We start from the raw sequence: 20,875 nt of genomic DNA, 5'->3' as shown, positions 1-20,875 counted from the left end.
CATAGTTGCCCCTTTGAGAGGCAAGGTACCGCACACGTGTTGCCCATGCTACAGGTTGTCCACCTGTATTGCCTCCCTCGGACTGTACCTACAGCAACAGTCGTTCCAAAGGAGAGGATTATCTATTATATTGATAAGATAGTCGAGTGACCAATTTAAATATATGTCCGAAAGATGGAAGGCAGACGGTAGGAGGCGAGATCAGGTGGACCCTTTCTAGCCAATGAGAGGACAGATACTCGTGTGAATAGGCTCAACTGAAAGTCGCCCCCCCAAAGTTGCCACTTGAGTCCACTTATATCGGTGCATTCGAAACAACCTAACCATAACGAAACATATTTGATCAAATATGCCTCAAGTACCAATTTTTAAATAATTTGTTATCGACCTCCACAGAAAAATAAATCGTCTTATTTTCGTGGACAGATTTTGGTCGCAGTAAACCCTCGCCTCGCCTCTTCCTCTCTGAGATGACTAACGTTAAACTAAATCCACCGACTCACGTTCCTCAAAACTCCGCCCTCGCATGTATGTCAAGAAACATTTCACTCAAGATTCGTCGTCACAGCTCCAAAAAACACCGGGGAGTATAGACAATTCAAGTGAATCGGTCAGGGGATAGGAGTTTACCTGTGTTGGTGTGAAACATGTTAGACCCATCCTCCAGCGAAGACTCGGGGGGAGAAATTAACGAGGACACTCAAGTTCCAAAAGACCCCCAGACTTCCTCGGGTCAAGGAGGTAAACATAAGAAACGACCACCTGCGGACCAAGCACAAGCCGAAAATTCTCCTGTCGAAGACCAGATGAAAAATGAACAGGAAAGACTTCAGAAAGAGGAAGCGGAGAGGAAAAGTAAACTACAGATGTATGTATTTGTATTGAGATGTATAGCGTACCCTTTCAATGCCAAACAACCCACGGATATGGCACGCAGGCAACAAAAGGTGAGTGAGCGCAAACTCCCAGCCACAGCGAGAACACTTTTTAAATAGCCAATTGATGCACCTGTTTTCTTTTCATTTTAGCGCCACGAAGCCGTTTTAAACTTGAAGCAAATGTATATGTAGGCAAGTAACATGTCAGAGGAACCTCAACTCTAGAGCGTTTTCATAAAGGCTACTTTTATTCATTCATTTAAGTTATTCATTTGTTGTGACAGGGCTCAGCGCTGGGCTGCATTCAATACGAACAAACGTACTACAACGTTCAATTAAAGAAAACGGTGCTGTTCTGTAGGATCAGTTGAAAAACGGTGAGGGGTTTGGGAACTCTCCGCTGCCTTTTTTAAAGACGTCGCTCATTGCTTCAAACCACACCTCATCTACACCCACCAAACAGACAAAATGTACCTCAAAGTCTAATCAAGAAGTTTAAAAAGAACGTTTTGGGGAAAGGTGTCTTTCAGTACAAAACGTCACGCAACGTAGCAAACGTTAAATTAACCTGAACACATCCCAGGTGTCCACTCCATTCTTTGCCCCACAGAAATGTTATGAATGATGGATGTTCATTATGGTAAATATTAGAGGCCTACATTTGTTATTTTCAGGGTTGGGTAGATTACTTTCTAAATGTAATCCATTAGTTACTAGTTACCTGTCCCAAATTGTAATCAGTAATGTAACTTTTGGATTACCCAAACTCAGTCACGTAATCTGATTACATTCAGTTACTTTTAGATTACTTTCCACTTAAGAGGCATTAGAAGAAGACAAAAATGTATGTTACCAATTGAACAACATCTATTGCAGGACAAGTCAATGTTAAAGTTTAGATAGCTGGCCATATATGGATGTTCAATTTTACTTTATGGTTATCTAGGCTTCTTCTAACCCACTGCTTTCTACTACATGTAATAATGATTAAATTATATCTTTACATTAATATTAATAAGTCCAATTTTTTTTATTTTTTTATTTTTATTTATTTCACCTTTATTTAAATGGATGTAGCAACTACAGATAGACTTAAAGGGGCAATCTAATGTGGTGAGTTTGAGCATGTGTCCATTAGGCCTATTTTTTTTTTTATCAGCATGAATTAGATTGAGCAATAAAAACCCTACATTTATTCCAAAGGCTGGGATCCGCACTATGCAGCTGTTGCAAGAGCGCATTTTTCACTGTCTGTCTACAGGTTTTCAAAAACAATGATTGATAGGCAGCTTAAACTTCTTGAATTCAACCATTATTGGGTTCAAATACACATTTAGATTTCTGAACAGCCATCCCCAACAACCACAATCCGTAAGGCGCAAAAAGCTAAATCAGAGCAGCAATGTGATTCACATCAATGCGCTATGTAGATCTCAATAATAAGTGATATCTGTATCACTCTTGTACTTACCTTCAAGCATTTTTTCAAGTAGGATAATCTTTGGATGCCGACAGCAGTCGCACCATTGGAAGACATAACTTGGACTGTAGCCTACAAATGCTTATTCCTGCTCTTTTCCCGCGATCCATCAAACACATTTGGTGTGTCATCATAGTAGTCACGCTCAGGTGGAACAAATTTAAACTTGTGCCTTTTTTCATTGCTGATTTGAATGTCATTGAGAAAACAGAGAAGTGTCAGATCTTTTTTTGCAAACTTCCTTTCTGAATTTAAAACTAATCCTTGAAGTAATCATCTAGTTTTTCAAAAGTATCTAATCTGATTACAATATTTTTGCTGGTAACGGATTACAGTTGTTTTTTGTTATCTTTTGTAATCCCTTTGTAATTTCCATTCCTGGTTATTTTAATTTTCTTGAACTGGTTTGGACTGGTTTGTCACTGTGCCCGACTAAGCCCAGAAGCTATTTTTAAGAATTCGCTCACAGGTACCGAGATTCTTCTTGAAGCCAGGCAGCAACTGTTTATTTTCTACACATGTAATCCTGATTTGCACCTGCCATCACATTATTGGACATGGATTTCATATCTTGGTCACGTGGTCCTAGTCTATCCTAGGTTTGCTTACATTCCTGTTCTCACAGAACTTGGGACATAGAGAGAGAGAGGCACACAGTGGAACTTAACTTTGCGAGACTGGTACACCTTATACTGTATGACTTTGCTTGCATTTGTGTAATACTTTATGTATTGGTATGGGTGTAGTTGTGGTTTATATCGGCTACTGTGTGCATTTGATCAATATGAGATATTCATTCAGCATTCCTTTTGCCCCGCAGCACTGACAGTAGTAGCACACTTCACTATTTGACCCTGGGCTGAGGCTTGACGTAGAAAAGGGAAAAAAGCCCACCCTGCTTACCAAGAACAGGGCTGATTTGCACTCTGAGGCAAAAAAATAGCCTTTCACAGCGCTCATGAGTGATTCCTCATGAAACCAGGGCGACATTTAATCCAAGTAATAGTCCTTTTGGAGGAAGGATTGTTGAGACATATATTTGACATTTGTATGTAAAAGCATAATTGAGAAATAATTTGGCAAATTTACTACATTTTGGCCTTAACCAGGACTCCTTTAAGACTCCATTATGTTTTATCTGTAGGTGTTACAAAGCTACATTTGGTGTGAAGCTTTACCACTTGCTTTGTAATATGAGCAGTATTTTGATTTCAATAGCAATTTTCTTGCATTCGTTTATGAATATTGAAAAAAAACACAATTTTGTTGTTGAACACAATATACTCTACTGCAGGGCTCTCCAACCCTGTTCCTGGAGAGCTACCCTCCTGTAGGTTTCTGTTTCAACTGTGCAACAATACAAATAAAAAGAGCTGTAATTGGTTACATTGCCTATTATGCCAATTTCTCTGTATAAAATGGGCCATAACTTTAAAACTAGCAGATATCCCACTTTGGAACTTTGATATGCCCGTAGAGTATATTATGTTCAACAATATAAGGAAAAATTTGCCAAATCAATATACAAACAGAATGCAGACACAAGTCAACATAGACATCATACAGAATATACAATGCAAATAGTCTGGTGGCCATTTGATTAATTGTTCAACAGTCTTATGGCTTGGGGGTAGAAGCTACTAAGGAGCCTTTTGGACCTAGACTTGGTGCTCCGGTACCGCTTGCCGTGCGGTAGCAGAGGTATAGTCTGTGACTGGAGTCTATGACCATTTTCTGGGCCTTCCTCTGACACCTCCTAATTTAGAGGTCCTGGATGGCACCAAGCTTTGCCCCAGTTATGTACTGGGCCGTATGAAGTACCCTCTGTAACACCTTATGGTTGGACGCCGAGCAGCTGCATACCAGGTGGTGAAGCAACTGGTCAGGATGCTCTCGATGATGCAACTTTTTGAGGATCTGGGGACCCATGCCAAACCTTTTCAGTCTCCTGAGGGGGAATAGGTGTTGTCATGCCCTCTTCACGACTGTCTTGGTGTTTGGCCCATGATAGCAAGTCTCTCCACAAATGTTTTGTCTCCAAGCCTGCATGACAGCCAAGGAGGGAAGCCAATGCCACAGGAACACCTTTCCGAGGTGTCTAACACATCCTTATTTCCACATGTCTAATCCTATGCCACCCGATTTATTACACAAACAAACGACAAAGACCACAGGCACACTTCTGTGGTCTATGTCGTCTAGCCTTCCCATGTCAATTTCCCTCTCCCTGACATGCAGTGCTTCCCAGGGGCTTATGTAACTCGCTACCTCTCCACCCTCCGCTGCCAAGAAGTGAATGGACAGTTCAGTGGGGCTTTCTGACAACTAATTAGAGATGCTCTGAGGTAAGTTGTAGACTCTCAGAAACCCTGAGGGCAGAGCTGGCCCGATGAGATGCCCCATGGTGTGTTGTGTTGCTACCAAGGTTTAGAGTCCAGATCTGGAAGGGACACGACGGTAGCTGGGCCCTAGAGATTTTTGGCTGTCAATGTAGCAGGACAATATGATCCCAATAAAGCTCTTGGTTGCTTCAATGAGGTTGATAACAACTAATAGTTGTTGCTTAAGCTGACATGCTTGGCATTGCTTGGAGTGACAAGTGTATACAGTACCAGTCAAAAGTTGACACACCTACTCAAATATTGTTCCAATATTCACTTTTTTTTTTACATTAGAGGTTTTGTAACAAAGACATTCCAATCTTGATACTAGAGACCAAAGGGAGAGATCTCTCTCACTTGATTTACGACAGTGTGAAGGTGTCATAAAACCCGGCCCAGCCCCCTTCCATCTCTTCTCCTGTAGGAGAGAGGGGGGTCTGGATATCTGTCAGCCATTTGCCAAGCTGATCTGAGGCCTTGGGTCCTCGACCAGGAGTGTCATGACAGTAGCCATCCTTTGCCTTGATGACAGCTTTTCACACTCTTGGCATTTTCTCAACCAGCTTCACCTGGAATGCTTTTCCAACAGTCTTGAAGGAGTTCCAACATATGCTGAGCACTTGTTGGCTGCTTTTCCTTCCCTCTGCGGTCCAACACCCAACTACCTCATCCCCAAATTATTATTATTTTGTTTCTCTTTTGCACCCCATTATCTCAACTTGTACATCACTATCTCTACATATCACTCCAGTGTTAATTCTAAATTGTAATTACTTAGCCTCTATGGCTTATTTATTGCCTTACCTCCCTAATCTTACTACATTTGCACACACTGTACATATATTTTTCTATTGTGTTATTGACTGTACGTTTGTTTATCCCATGTGTAACTATGTGTTGTTTTTGTCGCACTGCTTTGCTTTATCTTGGCCAGGTCGCAGTTGTAAATGAGAACTTGTTCTCAACTGGCCTACCTGGTTAAATAAAGGTGAAATACATAAAAAAAAAAAAACTCATCCCAAACCATCTCAATTGGGTTGAGGTCGGGTGATTGTGGAGGCCAGGTCATCTGATGCAGCACTACATCACTCTCCTTCTTCATCAAATAGGCCTTACACAGCCTGGAGGTGTGTTGGGTCATTGTCCTGTTGAAAAACAAAAGATAGTCCTAGTAAGCGCAGACCAGATGGGATGGTGTATTGCTGCAGAATGCTGTGGTAGCCATGCTGGTTAAGTGTGCCTTGAATTCTAAATTAAATCACTCACCATGTCACCAGCAAAGCACCCCCACACCATTACTCCTCCTCCATGCTTCACGGGGGGAACCACACATGCGGAGATCATCCGTCCACCTACTCTGCGTCTCACAAAGACATGGTGGTTGGATCCAAAAATCTCAAATTTGGACTCATCAGACCAAAGGACAGATTTCCATTGGTTCTAATGTCCATTGCTTGTGTTTCTTTGCCCAAGCGTCTCTTCTTCTTATTGGTGTCCTTTAGTAGTGGGTTATTTGCAGCAATTAGTCCATGAAGGCCTGATTCACGCAGTCTCCTCTGAACAGTTGCTGTTGAAATGTCTGTCACTTGAATTCTGTGAAGTATTTATTTGGGCTGCAATTTCTGAGGCTGGTAACTCTAATGAACGTGTCCTCTGCAGCAGAGTTAACTCTGGGTCTTCCTTTCCTGTGGCGGTCCTCATGAGAGCCAGTTTCATCATGGCACTTGATGATTTTTGCGACTGCACTTGAAGAAACGTTCAAAGTTTTTGTTATGTTCCGTATTGACTGACCTTAATGTCTTAAAGTAATGATGGACTGTCATTTCTCTTTGCTTATTTGAGCTGTTCTTGCTATAATATGGACTTGGCCTTTTACCAAATAGGGCCATCTTCTGTATACCAACCAACACTACCTTGTCACAACACAACTGATTGGCTCAAACACAATTAAGAAGGAGAGAAATTCTATAAATTAACTTTTAACAAGGCACACCTGTTAATGGAAATGCATTCCAGGTGACTACCTCATGAAGCTGGTTGAGAGAATGCCAAGAGTGTGCAAAGCTGTTACCAAGGTGGCTACTTTGAAGAATCTCAAATATAAAATATAATTGGATTTGTTTAAAATGTTTTGGTTACTACGTGATTCCATGTATTATTTCATAGTTTTGATGTCTTCACTATAATTCTACAATGTAGAAAATAGTAAAAATAAAGAAAACCCCTTGAATGCGTAGGTGTGGTGTGTCAACCTATCGGGGGAGAACAGGCAGTGGCTTGGGTATATATGGTTCAGGATGGGACAAGTGACATTTTGTTTATGATACAGAACAGTGTAATGAAATGAGAATGCAGTGAAATGCCAAGACTTTGGATTGTCTCATGAACAAAAAGGTTGGACAACACCCAAGAGCCTAGCACACAATTGATTTGGAAACTACATCCGATTTTGCCTTTTGGCAGAGTTATTTTAAATCAATACGTTTGTTCAGCGACCTTACTGTTGTATTTCTTCTGCCATACACAGTCATGCTCATTCCAATGGAACTCTTGTTATTGTGCCCACTTCAGAGGACACTTTCTATTAGGCCTATAACCTACATGTCAACAGGCTTTTTCCCCGAAGGCCATTTTTTGTCTTGTTTTGTGTCCCTCATTGAGAAACAGCACAATGTGTATAGTCCCTGGAGTTGTGTATTACATCTTCTCATGTTATTATCTCTAGTTTTATGGGCAGTGAACAACATGATTCTACCTCAAGCATTCTGACTATTGGCTTAATTTGCAACACCCTTGGGTACATGGAGGTCATCATTTTTCTGTGTGTTTGTAAATGCATATTGACAGATTGAATATCTGGCGTCATGTCTCTGAATAGAATAGTGTCAATATAGGCCTATGCCAGCAGTTCCAGTCAGTGGGTCTGCTTGCCAATGAAGTCCCTGTTGACAAATCCTGTACTACTCAGTAGGTTCCACATGTGTGTTCAGGAGATCATTTGTGCTCCCAGTAGCTCTGGGGAGGTCATCGGTCTTAAGGCAATCATGCGGCCATTTGCAAATTTGGATTGATCTCAGACAATAGACAAAATCAGACATATGGTATGTATTTGTAGGAACACTAACTTTTTCAATTGGTGGCACCAGGCTCTGATTTGGTGGCATGCCCAAAAAAGGTTTTGCAGAGTCAAACAATAGAATACATTTGAGTCATCATCTTATAAAGTCATTCACAATGCTTTATTGAGAAGAGTAATGGACTACTGAGATGTTAATACCATCTAACTTGTCCATCCAGGAATGTATGATTCTGAATATTTTGATTTGCAACCTAATCTAGTGATTTTGTTCAACAGAGATGAATTTGGTTTCATCTGACTGTGCGGTAATATTATATATAGGCCCATTTCAATTGGTGCTAATTCACCAACTCAAAACACTTTAGCTAGATCACTAAGTCTATAACACCAGCTGCTAGTAGCCTTGTATTAATCTAACAGCAAAATAAAATAAATGTAAATTATACCTACAGAAAGCTGAGACCCTCCTCTCTTTTACCGCCACAATTACAGTTTGGAAAGTTATTCAATCACGAGGTGCACAGCAGAGGGGAGATAAATGGAACGCTAATCACTTTAATAATGTTTACATATCTTGCATTACTCATCTCATGTATATACGGTATTTTATACTATTCTTAGTCTATGCTGCTCTGACATTGCTCGTATATATATTTATATATTCTTCATTCCATTCCTTTACTTAGGTTTGTGTGTGTTGGGGGTATGTTGTGAAATTGTTAGATATTACTTGTTAGATATTACTGCACTGTCGGCGCTATAAACACAAGCATTTCGCTACACCCGCAATAGCATCTGCTAAAGACGTGTGTGTGTGTGTGTGTGTGACCAATACAATTTGATTTAGTGTGAGAGGCTCCCTCATTACAGCAGCCAGCCCCAGCAACACAGGCAGGCACAGCGGCAGGGCAAACACATCCCACTGGGCAAAACTGGATCAGTCATTGTTGTTTCAGTGTATTTTGTCAATGTATTTTGACTTGAAAAATATATTGGATTTGAAAAAAGTAATCAACTGTTGTTTTGATGGTGAAATTTCAACCGCAGGATTATGTCATCGTGGTAACCAAATTTCAACATAGAGAAACCTAGTATAAAATATGTTGAATTTGTACCTTTTAAAGCAACATCTGATATACAACATATACAGTGTCAGAATTTATCTATCTACAGCTACCCTTTGGTGTCCCATCCAGGTATTTTTTTCCCTCCCCAATTTCGATCTTGTCTCATCGCTGCAACTCCCCAACGGGCTCGGGAGAGGCGAAGGTTGAGTAATGCGTCCTCCGAAACATCACCCGCCAAACCGCGCTTCTTAACACCTGCCCTCTTAACCCAGAGCCTAACACCAGCCCGCTTAACTCAATGTATCGGAGGAAATACCGTTCAACTGATGACTGAGGTCAGCCTGCAGGCGCCCGGCCTGCCACAGGGAGTTGCTAGAGCGCGATGAGCCAAGTAAAGACCCCCCGGCCAAACCCTCCCCTAACCCGGACGACGCTGGGCCAATTGTGCACCGTCCTATTGGACTCCCGGTTGTGACACAGCCTGGGATCGAACCCGTGTCTGTAGTGACACCTCAAGCAGTGCCTTAGACCATTTTAATCAAACCCAGCCTTGCTTAGCTATGATATTTGTCACTGATATTACCAATGTGCTATCGTGAGAATGATTAGGAGATCTCCAGCTAAAAACGAAATAGTTTCACTGTTGCTATTGATTCCAAATAAAATGTGACCATACTTTAACACTCATATGTCAAATCTATTTAGGCCTATATAGCATTTACAGTAATTAAGAGCTATTGTTTCAGTTAACCCAGAATAAATAAAAACAATAGACAATACAATAGCCCTAGGGGGCCTAGCTCCGGTTGATTTCAAATGTAATGCTAATTGTGTTTGTCAACACACCAAATATCAACATTTGAAGGATAATTGCTTGGATAATTCCATCTGTGCCACTGACTTAGTCTGGCTTTAATTCCAGTTTGACTGCAAAATTAATAATTGATACAGTATGTTGGATTCACATCTCCATCTCAACCAAAAATCTAAGTTAAAGAATAGGACTAAATCAAATCAAACATTATTTTAAGTGTATTTAAAGTTTGATTTAGTCCTATTCTTTAATTTGGATTTTCGTTGAGATGGATGCGTGAATCCAACATATAAATGATTAATTATTATGTAGACAAACTGGAATTAAAGCCAGACTAAGTCAGTGGCACAGATGGAACTATTAGAGCAGAACATAAATCTCCTTCAAATGTTGTTATTTGGTTGAGTAGTCAACCAAACACAATTCAATATTACTTTTGTAGTACAGTAAATAGCCTAATAGCATTGCCATAATCCCAAAGTATTTAAACAGCTATGGTTTGACAGTGGGCGTTTTATGATACTGTAGCAACAGATTAATGAATATGTGGTAGTAGGTGCACATATCATGTATATAAAAAAACATATGCCCCCTTCTTGGGAACAGGAACAATGGTTGCCCTCTTGAAGCATGTGGGGACAGCAGACTGGGATAAAGATTGATTGAATATGTCCGTAAACACACCAGCCATTTGGTCTGTGCATGCTCTGAGGACGCGGCTGGGGATGCCATCTGGGCCGGCAGCCTTGTGAGGGTTAACACGTTTAAATGTTTTACTCGCGTTGGCTGCAGTGTAGGAGAGCCCGCAGGTTTTGGTAGCGGGTCGTGTCAGTGGCACTGTGTTGTCCTCAGTGTGTTGTCCTCAAAACGAGCAAAGCAGTTGTTTAGTTTGTCTGGGAGCAAGACATTGTAGTCCGCGACGGGGCTGGGTTTAATTTTGTAGTCTGTGATTGACTGTAGACCCTGCCACATACCTCTCGTGTCTGAGTCATTGAATTGCGATTCTACTTTGTCTCTATACTGACGCTCAGCTTGTTTGATTGCCTTGCGGAGGGAATAGCTACACTGTTTGTATTCGGTCACGTTTCCGGTCACCTTGCCCTGATTAAAAGCAGTGGTTCATGCTTTCAGTTTTTCGCGAATGCTGCCATCAATCCATGGTTTCTGGTTGGGGAATGTTTTAATAGTCGCTGTGGGTACAACATCACCGATGCACTTGCTAATAAACTCGCTCACCGAATCAGCGTATTCATCAATGTTATTGTCTGACGCTATGCGGAACATACCCCAGTCCACGTGATCGAAGCAATCTTGAAGCGTGGAATCAGATTGGTCGGACCAACAGACCTGAGCACGGGCGCTTCCTCTTTTAGTTTCTGTCTATAGGCTGGGGGCAACAAAATGGAGTCGTGGTCAGATTTTCTGAAAGGTGGGCGGGGGAGGGCTTTATATGCATCGCGGAAGTTAGAACAACAATGATCCAGGGTTTGCCAGCCCGGGTCGCGCAATCGATAAGCTGATAACATTTAGGGAGCCTTGTTTTCAGATTAGCCTTGTTATAATCCCCAGCTACAATAAATGCAGCCTCAGGATATGTGGTTTCAAGTTTGCATCGAGTCAAATGAAGTTCTTTCAGCCGTCGATATGTCTGATTGGGGCGGGATATACACGACTGTGATTATGATCGAAGATAATTCTCTTGGGAGATAATGCGGTCGTCATTTCATTGTAAGGAATTCTAAGTCAGGTGAACAAACGGACTTTAAAGGGACACTTCAGGATTTTCGGAATGAAGCCATTTTTCTACTTCCCCAGAGTCAGATAAACTTGTGGAGACCATTTTTATGTCTCTGCGTGCAGTTTGAAGGAAGTTGCTAACAAGTTGAGCACAATTGCTGCTCTTGAAACTACCTCTAACTTCCTTCATACTGGACGCAGAGCCATAAAAATTATATCCACAAGTTAATCTGACTGGGGACGTCGATCAAATCATTGCCATAATCCCAAAGTATTTTAACAGCTATGGTTTGACAGTGGGCGTTTTATGATACTGTAGCAACAGATTAATGAATATGTGGTAATAGGTGCACATATCATGTATATAATAAAAACATATGCCCCCTGGTACCCTCCTAGTATTTTACACTGATTGGCTAAATTCGTTTATCCTTAATGCCATGAGCAACTTACATTTTTAATAGTTTTCCTTGTCCAGGCTGAAATTGACTCCTGAAGAAAAATTATGAAAAGGAATACCATGAGTGTATTCATACCAGAGTAGGCCTAATACTTATAAAACAATAATTAGCATAACACTCAATATAACACGCCACTGACTTATAATATGAGTGTTCTATGTAAAGTCATTTGAGTCATTTAATACTTTCTTACTGATGATCTATCTCCGTGTGTGTGTTTGAGCACACTCTTTGTCTCACAGGGTATTGATTGTGCATGCACAATGCTTTTGGAGATCTCCATCTGTGAAATTGAAGTGACACTTTGTATAAGCAATCAGTCTGTCTTTCATGCCCTGTCCTTCACACTGAAGTCACTTCTGATTAGAATTTTTCTCTGCTGGCCGTGGCGACGGATTGGTAACCAAGACCGATCCATCATACACCTTTTAATTACGTCTCTCTCTGTCAGTCATGGGAATATCTTGCATCGTTTTCAACATCACTGTTATTTTCTGATTTTTCGTCACTTTCAATGACTGTTAGAAATTCTAAGTTTTATTTTTAAAAAAAGTTGTTTTTTTTCTGCTTTTAAGAAGTCATTCTCCTCCTGCATATAGAATATAGCTAGTTTCAACTGATTTGGTAGAAATGAAACAGACATGGTAATTATTTTCCCAGTTCAGTATATTCAACTGCTGTGTGCTGAATTTTTGTTGTTGTTGTTGCTGGCCTTAAAACATAGCGTTAGGGACAATAACTACTGTTCTCTGCAGGAGGGAAACGAGGTACAACATTCAGTACTATTCTATTTTCAGTTAAATCATCTCTCCTGTTTTATATTTGACGAGGTTGAAATATTTCTGACAAATTTTTCTCTTATGATCTTAATCAAAAATGTTAGTGATCAATTTAGTGATACCCGAGCCCTGCCCCTAACCTAGCTATTGATGAAAAACGGGTCCTACCCGGCCCTAACCCGATGTATAATGTCGGGCTCGGGTCGGGTAGCAGAGCTCTAATGCATGCCACCACTGACATATTGTTGGTTCTGACCAGACAAGCAGGGGAAAGTGTCAGAAGCGTGGGGGACGCACAACAAATTGTAGCCAGTACCCTGACGTCACGGTTTGCATGATCCAGGGCAACACTGTGCCTGGTTGCCATTGGCCGGAGCAGACAGCGAGCCTCTCGTGAAGTGCCAATCTGAAGGGTGGACCGCACACATTAAAATTAAAACCAGGGACAAAAACGTTATCATGGAGATTACCCTACCGACCAGTCATAGTTTCTGGTGACAAAGCACCTTATAACCTAGCTGGGAATGGGACAGACAGCTCTGAAAAATGGACCCCTCTGTGGCAACAGACAGGGCGATTCGTAATTCTACTCTAGTTCCCAGAAATGAAAAACGTTGAACTGGAGAAAGACAACTAATTTTGGGGTTCATATGAACCACAGAGACTGTGTGTGGGATAATAGCATGGCCGTGTACAACTCTGTTCGTTCCCTTGAAAATTATTGCGACCCCCAACCATGTAAAAAAAAAAAAAAAAAAAAAAAAGTAATTAACAGCCAGTGTTTTTTATTTGGGGCTATGGCAGTCAATTCAAAAACATTCTAACAGTATTTCTGATTGTCTTCTCAACTCACCATCAGACTAATTGACTGTCATAGCCCCAGATTTAAAGTATGTATCTTATCTCACCACCACTAATGAGATGGGTGTGCTTGATGCATGTTGTGTCTGAGGTTCTCAAAGTCAGGGGGTGTCGTCGACAGTGCGCACCTCATCTCTGCTGTCACATCCAATCTGGATTTATATTTTAATGCAGACGAGAGCGCTAAATTCAGCTTCACACAGATGTTAGCTGGCGAAGGGTACCATGAGTTTAATGGTGCTTTCAAGACAACTAGGAACTCTGGAAAAATACGAGGTCAAATCATGACATCGGTGATCTTCAAGTCGGAAATTCTGACCTCTAGAAAAAGGCCTGAGTTCCCGAGTTGGATGCCCGTTCAAAATGTTTTTTCCCCAGTCGGAGCTTGTTTGTTTCCGAGTACTGAGTTGTCTTGAACACACGGAAGTCGGAGAATTCCGAGTTCGCAGTTGTTTTGAACGCAGCATTAATGCTCGGAACCAAAACCCCTCCGTAGTGACCAGTGAATGCATTCGTTCACATGACACCTCGATCAGCTCTTCGATTCCACTTACCAGCATGTCAACTGAGTCAGCATTACAGTCAAACGGATTGAGAAGTAGGTCCCAAAGTGCTCTTCCAAGAATTGGAGGTGAGCGGTCATCACTCGTGTGGGACACTTAATGATGTTGTTTTCTGTTAGAAACATGCACAGCCTAGGGAAGGGGGCATCTCCTCTGAATCCACAGATTCAGTCACTCATCTGAACAATGTTTTTGGATTTCCCCTGCATGATTGTATTCAGTTTCCCAAATACACTTCATGATCAAAAGTATATGGACACTGCTCGATGAATATCTCATTACAAAATCATGAGCATTAATATGGTGTTGGTCGCCCCCTTGCTGCTATAACAGCCTCCACTTTTTTATTTTATTTTTTTATTTTTTTATTTAACCTTTATTTAACCAGGTAGGCAAATTGAGAACACGTTCTCATTTACAATTGCGACCTGGCCAAGATAAAGCAAAGCAGTTCGACACATACAACAACACATAGTTACACATGGAGTAAAAACAAACATATAGTCAATAATACAGTGGGAAAAAAAACAAGTCTATATACAATGTGAGCAAGTGAGGTGAGATAAGGGAGGTGAAGGCAAACAGATATATGTATAAATAAATAAAAATATAAAAAGGCCATGGAGGCGAAGTGAGTACAACACAGCAAGTAAAATAAAAAAAATAAAAAAACACTGGAATGGTTGGTTTGCATTGGAAGAAAGTGCAAAGTAGAGACAGAAATAATGGGGTGCAAAGGAGCAAAATAAATTAATAAATAAATACAGTAGGTAAAGAGGTAGTTGTTTGGGCTAAATTGTAGATGGGTTATGTACAGGTGCAGTAATCTATGAGCTGCTCTGACAGCTGGTGCTTAAAGCTAGTGAGGGAGATAGGTGTTTCCAGTTTCAGAGATTTTTGTAGTTCGTTCCAGTCATTGGTAGCAGAGAACTGGAAGGAGAGGCGTCCAAAGGAAGAATTGGTTTTGGGGGTGACTAGAGAGATATACCTGCTGGAGCGCGTGCTACAGGTAGGTGCTGCTATGGTGACCAGCGAGCTGAGATAAGGGGGGACTTTACCTAGCAGGGTCTTGTAGATGACCTGGAACCAGTGGGTTTGGCGACGAGTATGAAGCGAGGGCCAGCCAACGAGAGTGTACAGGTCGCAGTGGTGGGTAGTATATGGGGCTTTGGTGACAACACGGATGGCACTGTGATAGACTGCATCCAATTTATTGAGTAGGGTTTTGGAGGCTATTTTGTAAATGACATCACCGAAGTCGAGGATTGGTAGGATGGTCAGTTTTACAAGGGTATGTTTGGCGGCATGAGTAAAGGATGCTTTGTTGCGGAATAGGAAGCCAATTCTAGATTTGACTTTGGATTGGAGATGTTTGATGTGGGTCTGGAAGGAGAGTTTACAGTCTAACCAGACACCTAGGTATTTGTAGTTGTCCACATATTCTAAGTCAGAGCCGTCCAAAGTAGTGATGTTGGACAGGCGGGCAGGAGCAGGCAGCGATCGGTTGAAGAGCATGCATTTGGTTTTACTTGTATTTAAGAGCAGTTGGAGGCCACGGAAGGAGAGTTGTATGGCATTGAAGCTCGCCTGGAGGGTTGTTAACACAGTGTCAAAAGAAGGGCCAGAAGTATACAGAATAGTGTCGTCTGCGTAGAGGTGGATCAGAGAATCACCAGCAGCAAGAGCGACATCATTGATGTAAACAGAGAAGAGAGTCGGTCCAAGAATTGAACCCTGTGGCACCCCCATAGAGACTGCCAGAGGCCCGGACAACAGACCCTCCGATTTGACACACTGAACTCTATCAGAGAAGTAGTTGGTGAACCAGGCGAGGCAATCATTAGAGAAACCAAGGCTGTCGAGTCTGCCAATGAGGATGTGGTGATTGACAGAGTCAAAAGCCTTGGCCAGGTCAATGAATACGGCTGCACAGTATTGTTTCCTATCGATGGCGGTTACGATATCGTTTATGACCTTGAGCGTGGCTGAGGTGCACCCATGACCAGCTCTGAAACCAGATTGCATAGCGGAGAAGGTGTGGTGTGATTCGAAATGGTCGGTAATCTGTTTGTTGACTTGGCTTTCGAAGACCTTAGAAAGGCAGGGTAGGATAGATATAGGTCTGTAGCAGTTAGGGTCAAGGGTGTCCCCCCCTTTGAAGAGGGGGATAACCGCAGCTGCTTTCCAATCTTTGGGGATCTCAGACGACACGAAAGAGAGGTTGAAGAGGCTAGTAATAGGGGTGGCAACAATTTCAGCAGATAGTTTTAGAAAGAAAGGGTCCAGATTATCTAGCCCGGCTGATTTGTAAGGGTCCAGATTTTGCAGCTCATTAAGAACATCAGCTGACTGTATTTTGGAGAAAGAGAAATGGGGAAGGCTTGGGCGAGTAGCAGAGGGGAGGGCAGTGCTGTTGTCCGGGGTAGGGGTAGCCAGGTGGAAAGCATGGCCAGCCGTAGAAAAATGCTTATTGAAATTCTCAATTATAGTGGATTTGTCGGTGGTGACAGTGTTTCCTATCTTCAGAGCGGTTGGAAGCTGGGAGGAGGTGTTCTTATTCTCCATGGACTTTACGGTGTCCCAGAACTTTTTTGAATTTGTGTTGCAGGAAGCAAATTTCTGCTTGAAAAAGCTAGCCTTGGCTGTTCTAACTGCCTGTGTATATTGGTTTCTGGCTTCCCTGAAAAGTTGCATATCACGGGGGCTGTTCGATGCTAATGCAGAACGCCATAGGATGTTTTTCTGTTGGTTAAGGGCAGTCAGGTCAGGAGAGAACCAAGGGCTATATCTGTTCCTGGTTCTAAATTTCTTGAATGGGGCATGCTTATTCAAGATGGTGAGGAAGGCATTTTTAAAAAATGACCAGGCATCCTCTACTGACGGGATGAGATCAATATCCTTCCAGGATACCCCGGCCAGGTCGATTAGGAAGGCCTGCTCGCTGAAGTGTTTCAGGGAGCGTTTGACAGTGATGAGTGGAGGTCGTTTGACCGCTGACCCATTACGGATGCAGGCAATGAGGCAGTGATCGCTGAGATCTTGGTTGAAAACAGCAGAGGTGTATTTGGAGGGCAAGTTTGTTAGGATGATATCTATGAGGGTACCCGTGTTTACGGAATTGGGGTGGTACCTGGTAGGTTCATTGATAATTTGTGTGAGATTGAGGGCATCAAGCTTAGATTGTAGGGTGGCTGGGGTGTTGAGCATGTTCAAATTTAGGTCGCCTAGCAGCACGAGCTCTGAAGATAGATGGGGGGCAATCAGTTCACATATAGTGTCCAGAGCACAGCTGGGGGCAGAGGGTGGTCTATAGCAGGCGGAAACGGTGAGAGACTTGTTTTTAGAGAGGTGGATTTTTAAAAGTAGAAGTTCAAATTGTTTGGGAACAGACCTGGATAGTATAACAGAACTCTGCAGGCAGTCTTTGCAGTAGATTGCAACACCGCCCCCTTTGGCCGTTCTATTTTGTCTGAAAATATTGTAATTGGGGATAAAAATGTCTGAATTTTTGGTGGTCTTTCTAAGCCAGGATTCAGACACGGCTAAAACATCCGGGTTGGTAGAGTTTGCTAAAGCAGTGAACAAAACTAACTTAGGGAGGAGGCTTCTAATGTTAACATGCATGAAGCCAAGGCTATTACGGTTACAGAAGTCATCAAAAGAGAGCGCCTGGGGAATAGGAGTGGAGCCAGGTACTGCAGGGCCTGGATTCACCTCTACATCACCAGAGGAACAGAGGAGAAGTACGATAAGGGTACGGCTAAAAGCTATGAGAATTGGTCGCCTAGAGCTACTAGAGCAGAGAGTAAAAGGAAGTTTCTGGGGGCGATAAAATAGTTTAAAGGAATAATGTACAGACAAAGGTATGGTAGGATGTGAATACAGTGGAGGTAAACCTAGGTATTGAGTGATGATGAGAGAGATCTTGTCTCTAGAAACATCATTGAAACCAGGTGATGTCATCGCATATGTGGGTGGTGGAACTGAGAGGTTGGATATGGTATAGAGAGCAGGGCTAGAATCTCTACAGTGAAATAAGCCAATAAACACTAACCAGAACAGCAATGGACAAGGCATATTTACATTAAGGAGAGGCATGCTTAATCGAGTGATCAATAAGGGTCCAGTGAGTAGAGGTTGGTTGGGGTCGTGGCGATCCAGACAGCTGGCCGGGTATATGGCTATCGGTAGCAGCATAGGATGGAGGTCTGTTTGTAGATACCTCGTGCGTTTCCGTCGGTAGGTTCCGTGTAGTGGGGTTTTGTTCAGATAGCAGCCGATAAGACAGCTAACGATTAGCGGGCCTCAGATGAGCGTTCAGGTAACGTCGGGACGGAGGTGCCGGTTGGATAAATCCCTCGGGCAGATAACGTCGGCAGTCAGTCGTGAAGGCCCGGTGGGGTTCCGTATCTGCAGCAGCAACAAAGGAAACGGGTCCGGATGGTGATGGAACTCCTCAGCTGGCTAGCTCCAGCATGATTTGAGTTTGCTCCGGGGTCGACGTAAGCCAATAGTCACACGGTATGCAGCTAGCTAGCTGCGAAATCAAGGTGCAAGTGTCCAGAGCCTGCGGTTGGAATCCGGGGAAACTGAGAGAAAAAAAAAAAGTCCCGGAATGCTCCGGTCCGAGTCGCGTTGCACAAAAGTGCCGGTAGATTATCGAGCTAAAGGAATAGCTGATGACCGCAAAACGTGGGCAGCTGAAACACCAACGCTAGCCAGCAAACCGGCTAATTTCGGGGCAGCTACAGATTAGCTTCTGGCTAGCTATCGGAGTAGCTTCTGGTTAGCTTTCAGGCTAGCTTCTGAATTAGCCCCTGGCTATCTTCCACGATGGATTTTCAGATTGAGGTAAGTAATACTTATTGTAAGTGGAGAAGCGGGTTGCAGGAAAGCTTTTGCAGGAAAGCTTTTGTAGTTGAGTTCTTGGATAATAAAATAAATTAAAGATATGTGAAGAAAAGGTGTAAATATATATATATACAGGACACGACACGACAACACGGAAAAAGACGTCTGAACTGCTAAGCCACCTTGGACTATCTGGGAAGGCTTTCCACTGATGTTAGAACATTGCTGCGGGGACTTGCTTCTATTCAGCCAAGAGCATTAGTGAGGTCGGGCACTGATGTTGGGCAATTTAGACCTGGCGTTCCAATTCATCTCAAAGGTGTTCGATGGGGTTGAAGTCAGGGCTCTGTGCAGGCCAGTCAAGTTCTTCCACACAATCTCAACAAACCATTTCTGTATGGACCTCACTTTGTGCACTGGGGCATTGTCATGCTGAAACAGGAAAGGGCCTTCCCTAAACTATTGCCACAAAGTTGGAAGCACAGAATCATCTATAATGTCATTGTATGCTGTAGCGTTAAGATTTGCCTTCACTAGAACTAAGAACTAAGGGGGCTAGCCCAAACCATGAGAAACAGCCACAGACCATTATTCCTCCTCTACCAAACTTTACAGTTGGCACTATGCATTCGGGCAGATAGCTTTTCCTTGGCATCCGCCAAACCCAGATTTGTTCGTTGGATTGCCAGATGGTGAGTCATCATTCCAGAGAATGTGTTTCCACTGCTCCAATGGCGGCAAGCTTTACACAACTCCAGCCGACACTTGGCATTGTGCATAGTGATCTTATGCTTGTGTGCAGCTGCTCGGCCATGGAAACCCATTTCATGAAGCTCCGGACAAACAGTTCTTGTGTTGATGTTGCTTCCAGAGGCAGTTCCTCGGTGTTGCAACCAAGGACAGAAGACTTTTATGAGCTACGTGCTTCAGCACTCAGCGGTCCTGGTCTGTGAGCTTGTGTGACCTACCACTTCACTGCTGAGACATTTTTGCTCCTAGACGTTTCCTCTTCATAATAACAACACTTACAGTTGACCAGGGCAGCTCTATCAGGCGAGAAATTTGACCAACTGACTATTTGGAAAGGTGGCATCCTATGGCAGTGTCACGTTGAAAATCACCGAGCTCTTCAGTAAGGCCATTCTATTGTCAATGTGTCTATGGAGATTGCATGGCTGTGTGATCGATTTTTATACACCTGTCAGCAGCAAGTGTGGCTGAAATAGCCAAATCCACTAATTTGAAGGGGTATCCTCATACTTTTGTATATACAGTCCATTCGTAAAGTATTCAGACCCTTTGACCTTTTTAATTTTTTTTATGTTAGTCTTATTCAAAAATGTATTAAATCCAGAAAAATGTCTTAAGCAATCTACACAGAATACCCCATAATGACAACGCAAAAGCAGGTTTATATATATATATACTGCTCAAAAAAATAAAAGGGAACACTTAAACAACACAATGTAACTCCAAGTCAGCCACACTTCTGTGAAATCAAACTGTCCACTTAGGAAGCAACACTGATTGACAATAAATTTCACATGCTGTTGTGCAAATGGAATAGACAACAGGTGGAAATTATAGGCAATTAGCAAGACACCCTCAATAAAGGAGTGGTTCTGCAGGTGGTGACCACAGACCACTTCTCAGTTCCTATGCTTCCTGGCTGATGTTTTGGTCACTTTTGAATGCTGGCGGTGCTTTCACTCTAGTGCTAGCATGAGACGGAGTCTACAACCCACACAAGTGGCTCAGGTAGTGCAGCTCATCCAGGATGGCACAATGCGAGCTGTGGCAAGAAGGTTTGCTGTGTCTGTCAGCGTAGTGTCCAGAGCATGGAGGCGCTACCAGGAGACGGGCCAGTACATCAGGAGACGTGGAGGAGGCCGTAGGAGGGCAACAACCCAGCAGCAGGACCGCT

At 42.6% G+C, this 20,875-nt stretch overlaps 1 protein-coding gene across 2 annotated transcripts in view; it reads left to right on the top strand.

Annotated features, from left to right (window-relative positions):
• Positions 1-290: 290 nt before the first annotated feature.
• LOC129862718 (calcium-dependent secretion activator 2-like) overlaps positions 291-20,875 on the top strand; it is a 252,818-nt gene continuing 232,233 nt past the window's right edge. For both annotated transcript variants that reach the window (XM_055934622.1, XM_055934623.1), the window contains exon 1: positions 291-947. In XM_055934622.1, the coding sequence (XP_055790597.1) occupies positions 648-947 (300 nt within the window). In that variant the 5' untranslated portion in view covers positions 291-647. The remainder of the gene's footprint in view (positions 948-20,875) is intronic.

This window comes from Salvelinus fontinalis, chromosome 9, assembly GCF_029448725.1.
Source record: "Salvelinus fontinalis isolate EN_2023a chromosome 9, ASM2944872v1, whole genome shotgun sequence".
Taxonomy (NCBI): domain Eukaryota; kingdom Metazoa; phylum Chordata; class Actinopteri; order Salmoniformes; family Salmonidae; genus Salvelinus; species Salvelinus fontinalis.
This window is presented reverse-complemented; position numbering and strand designations above follow the sequence as displayed.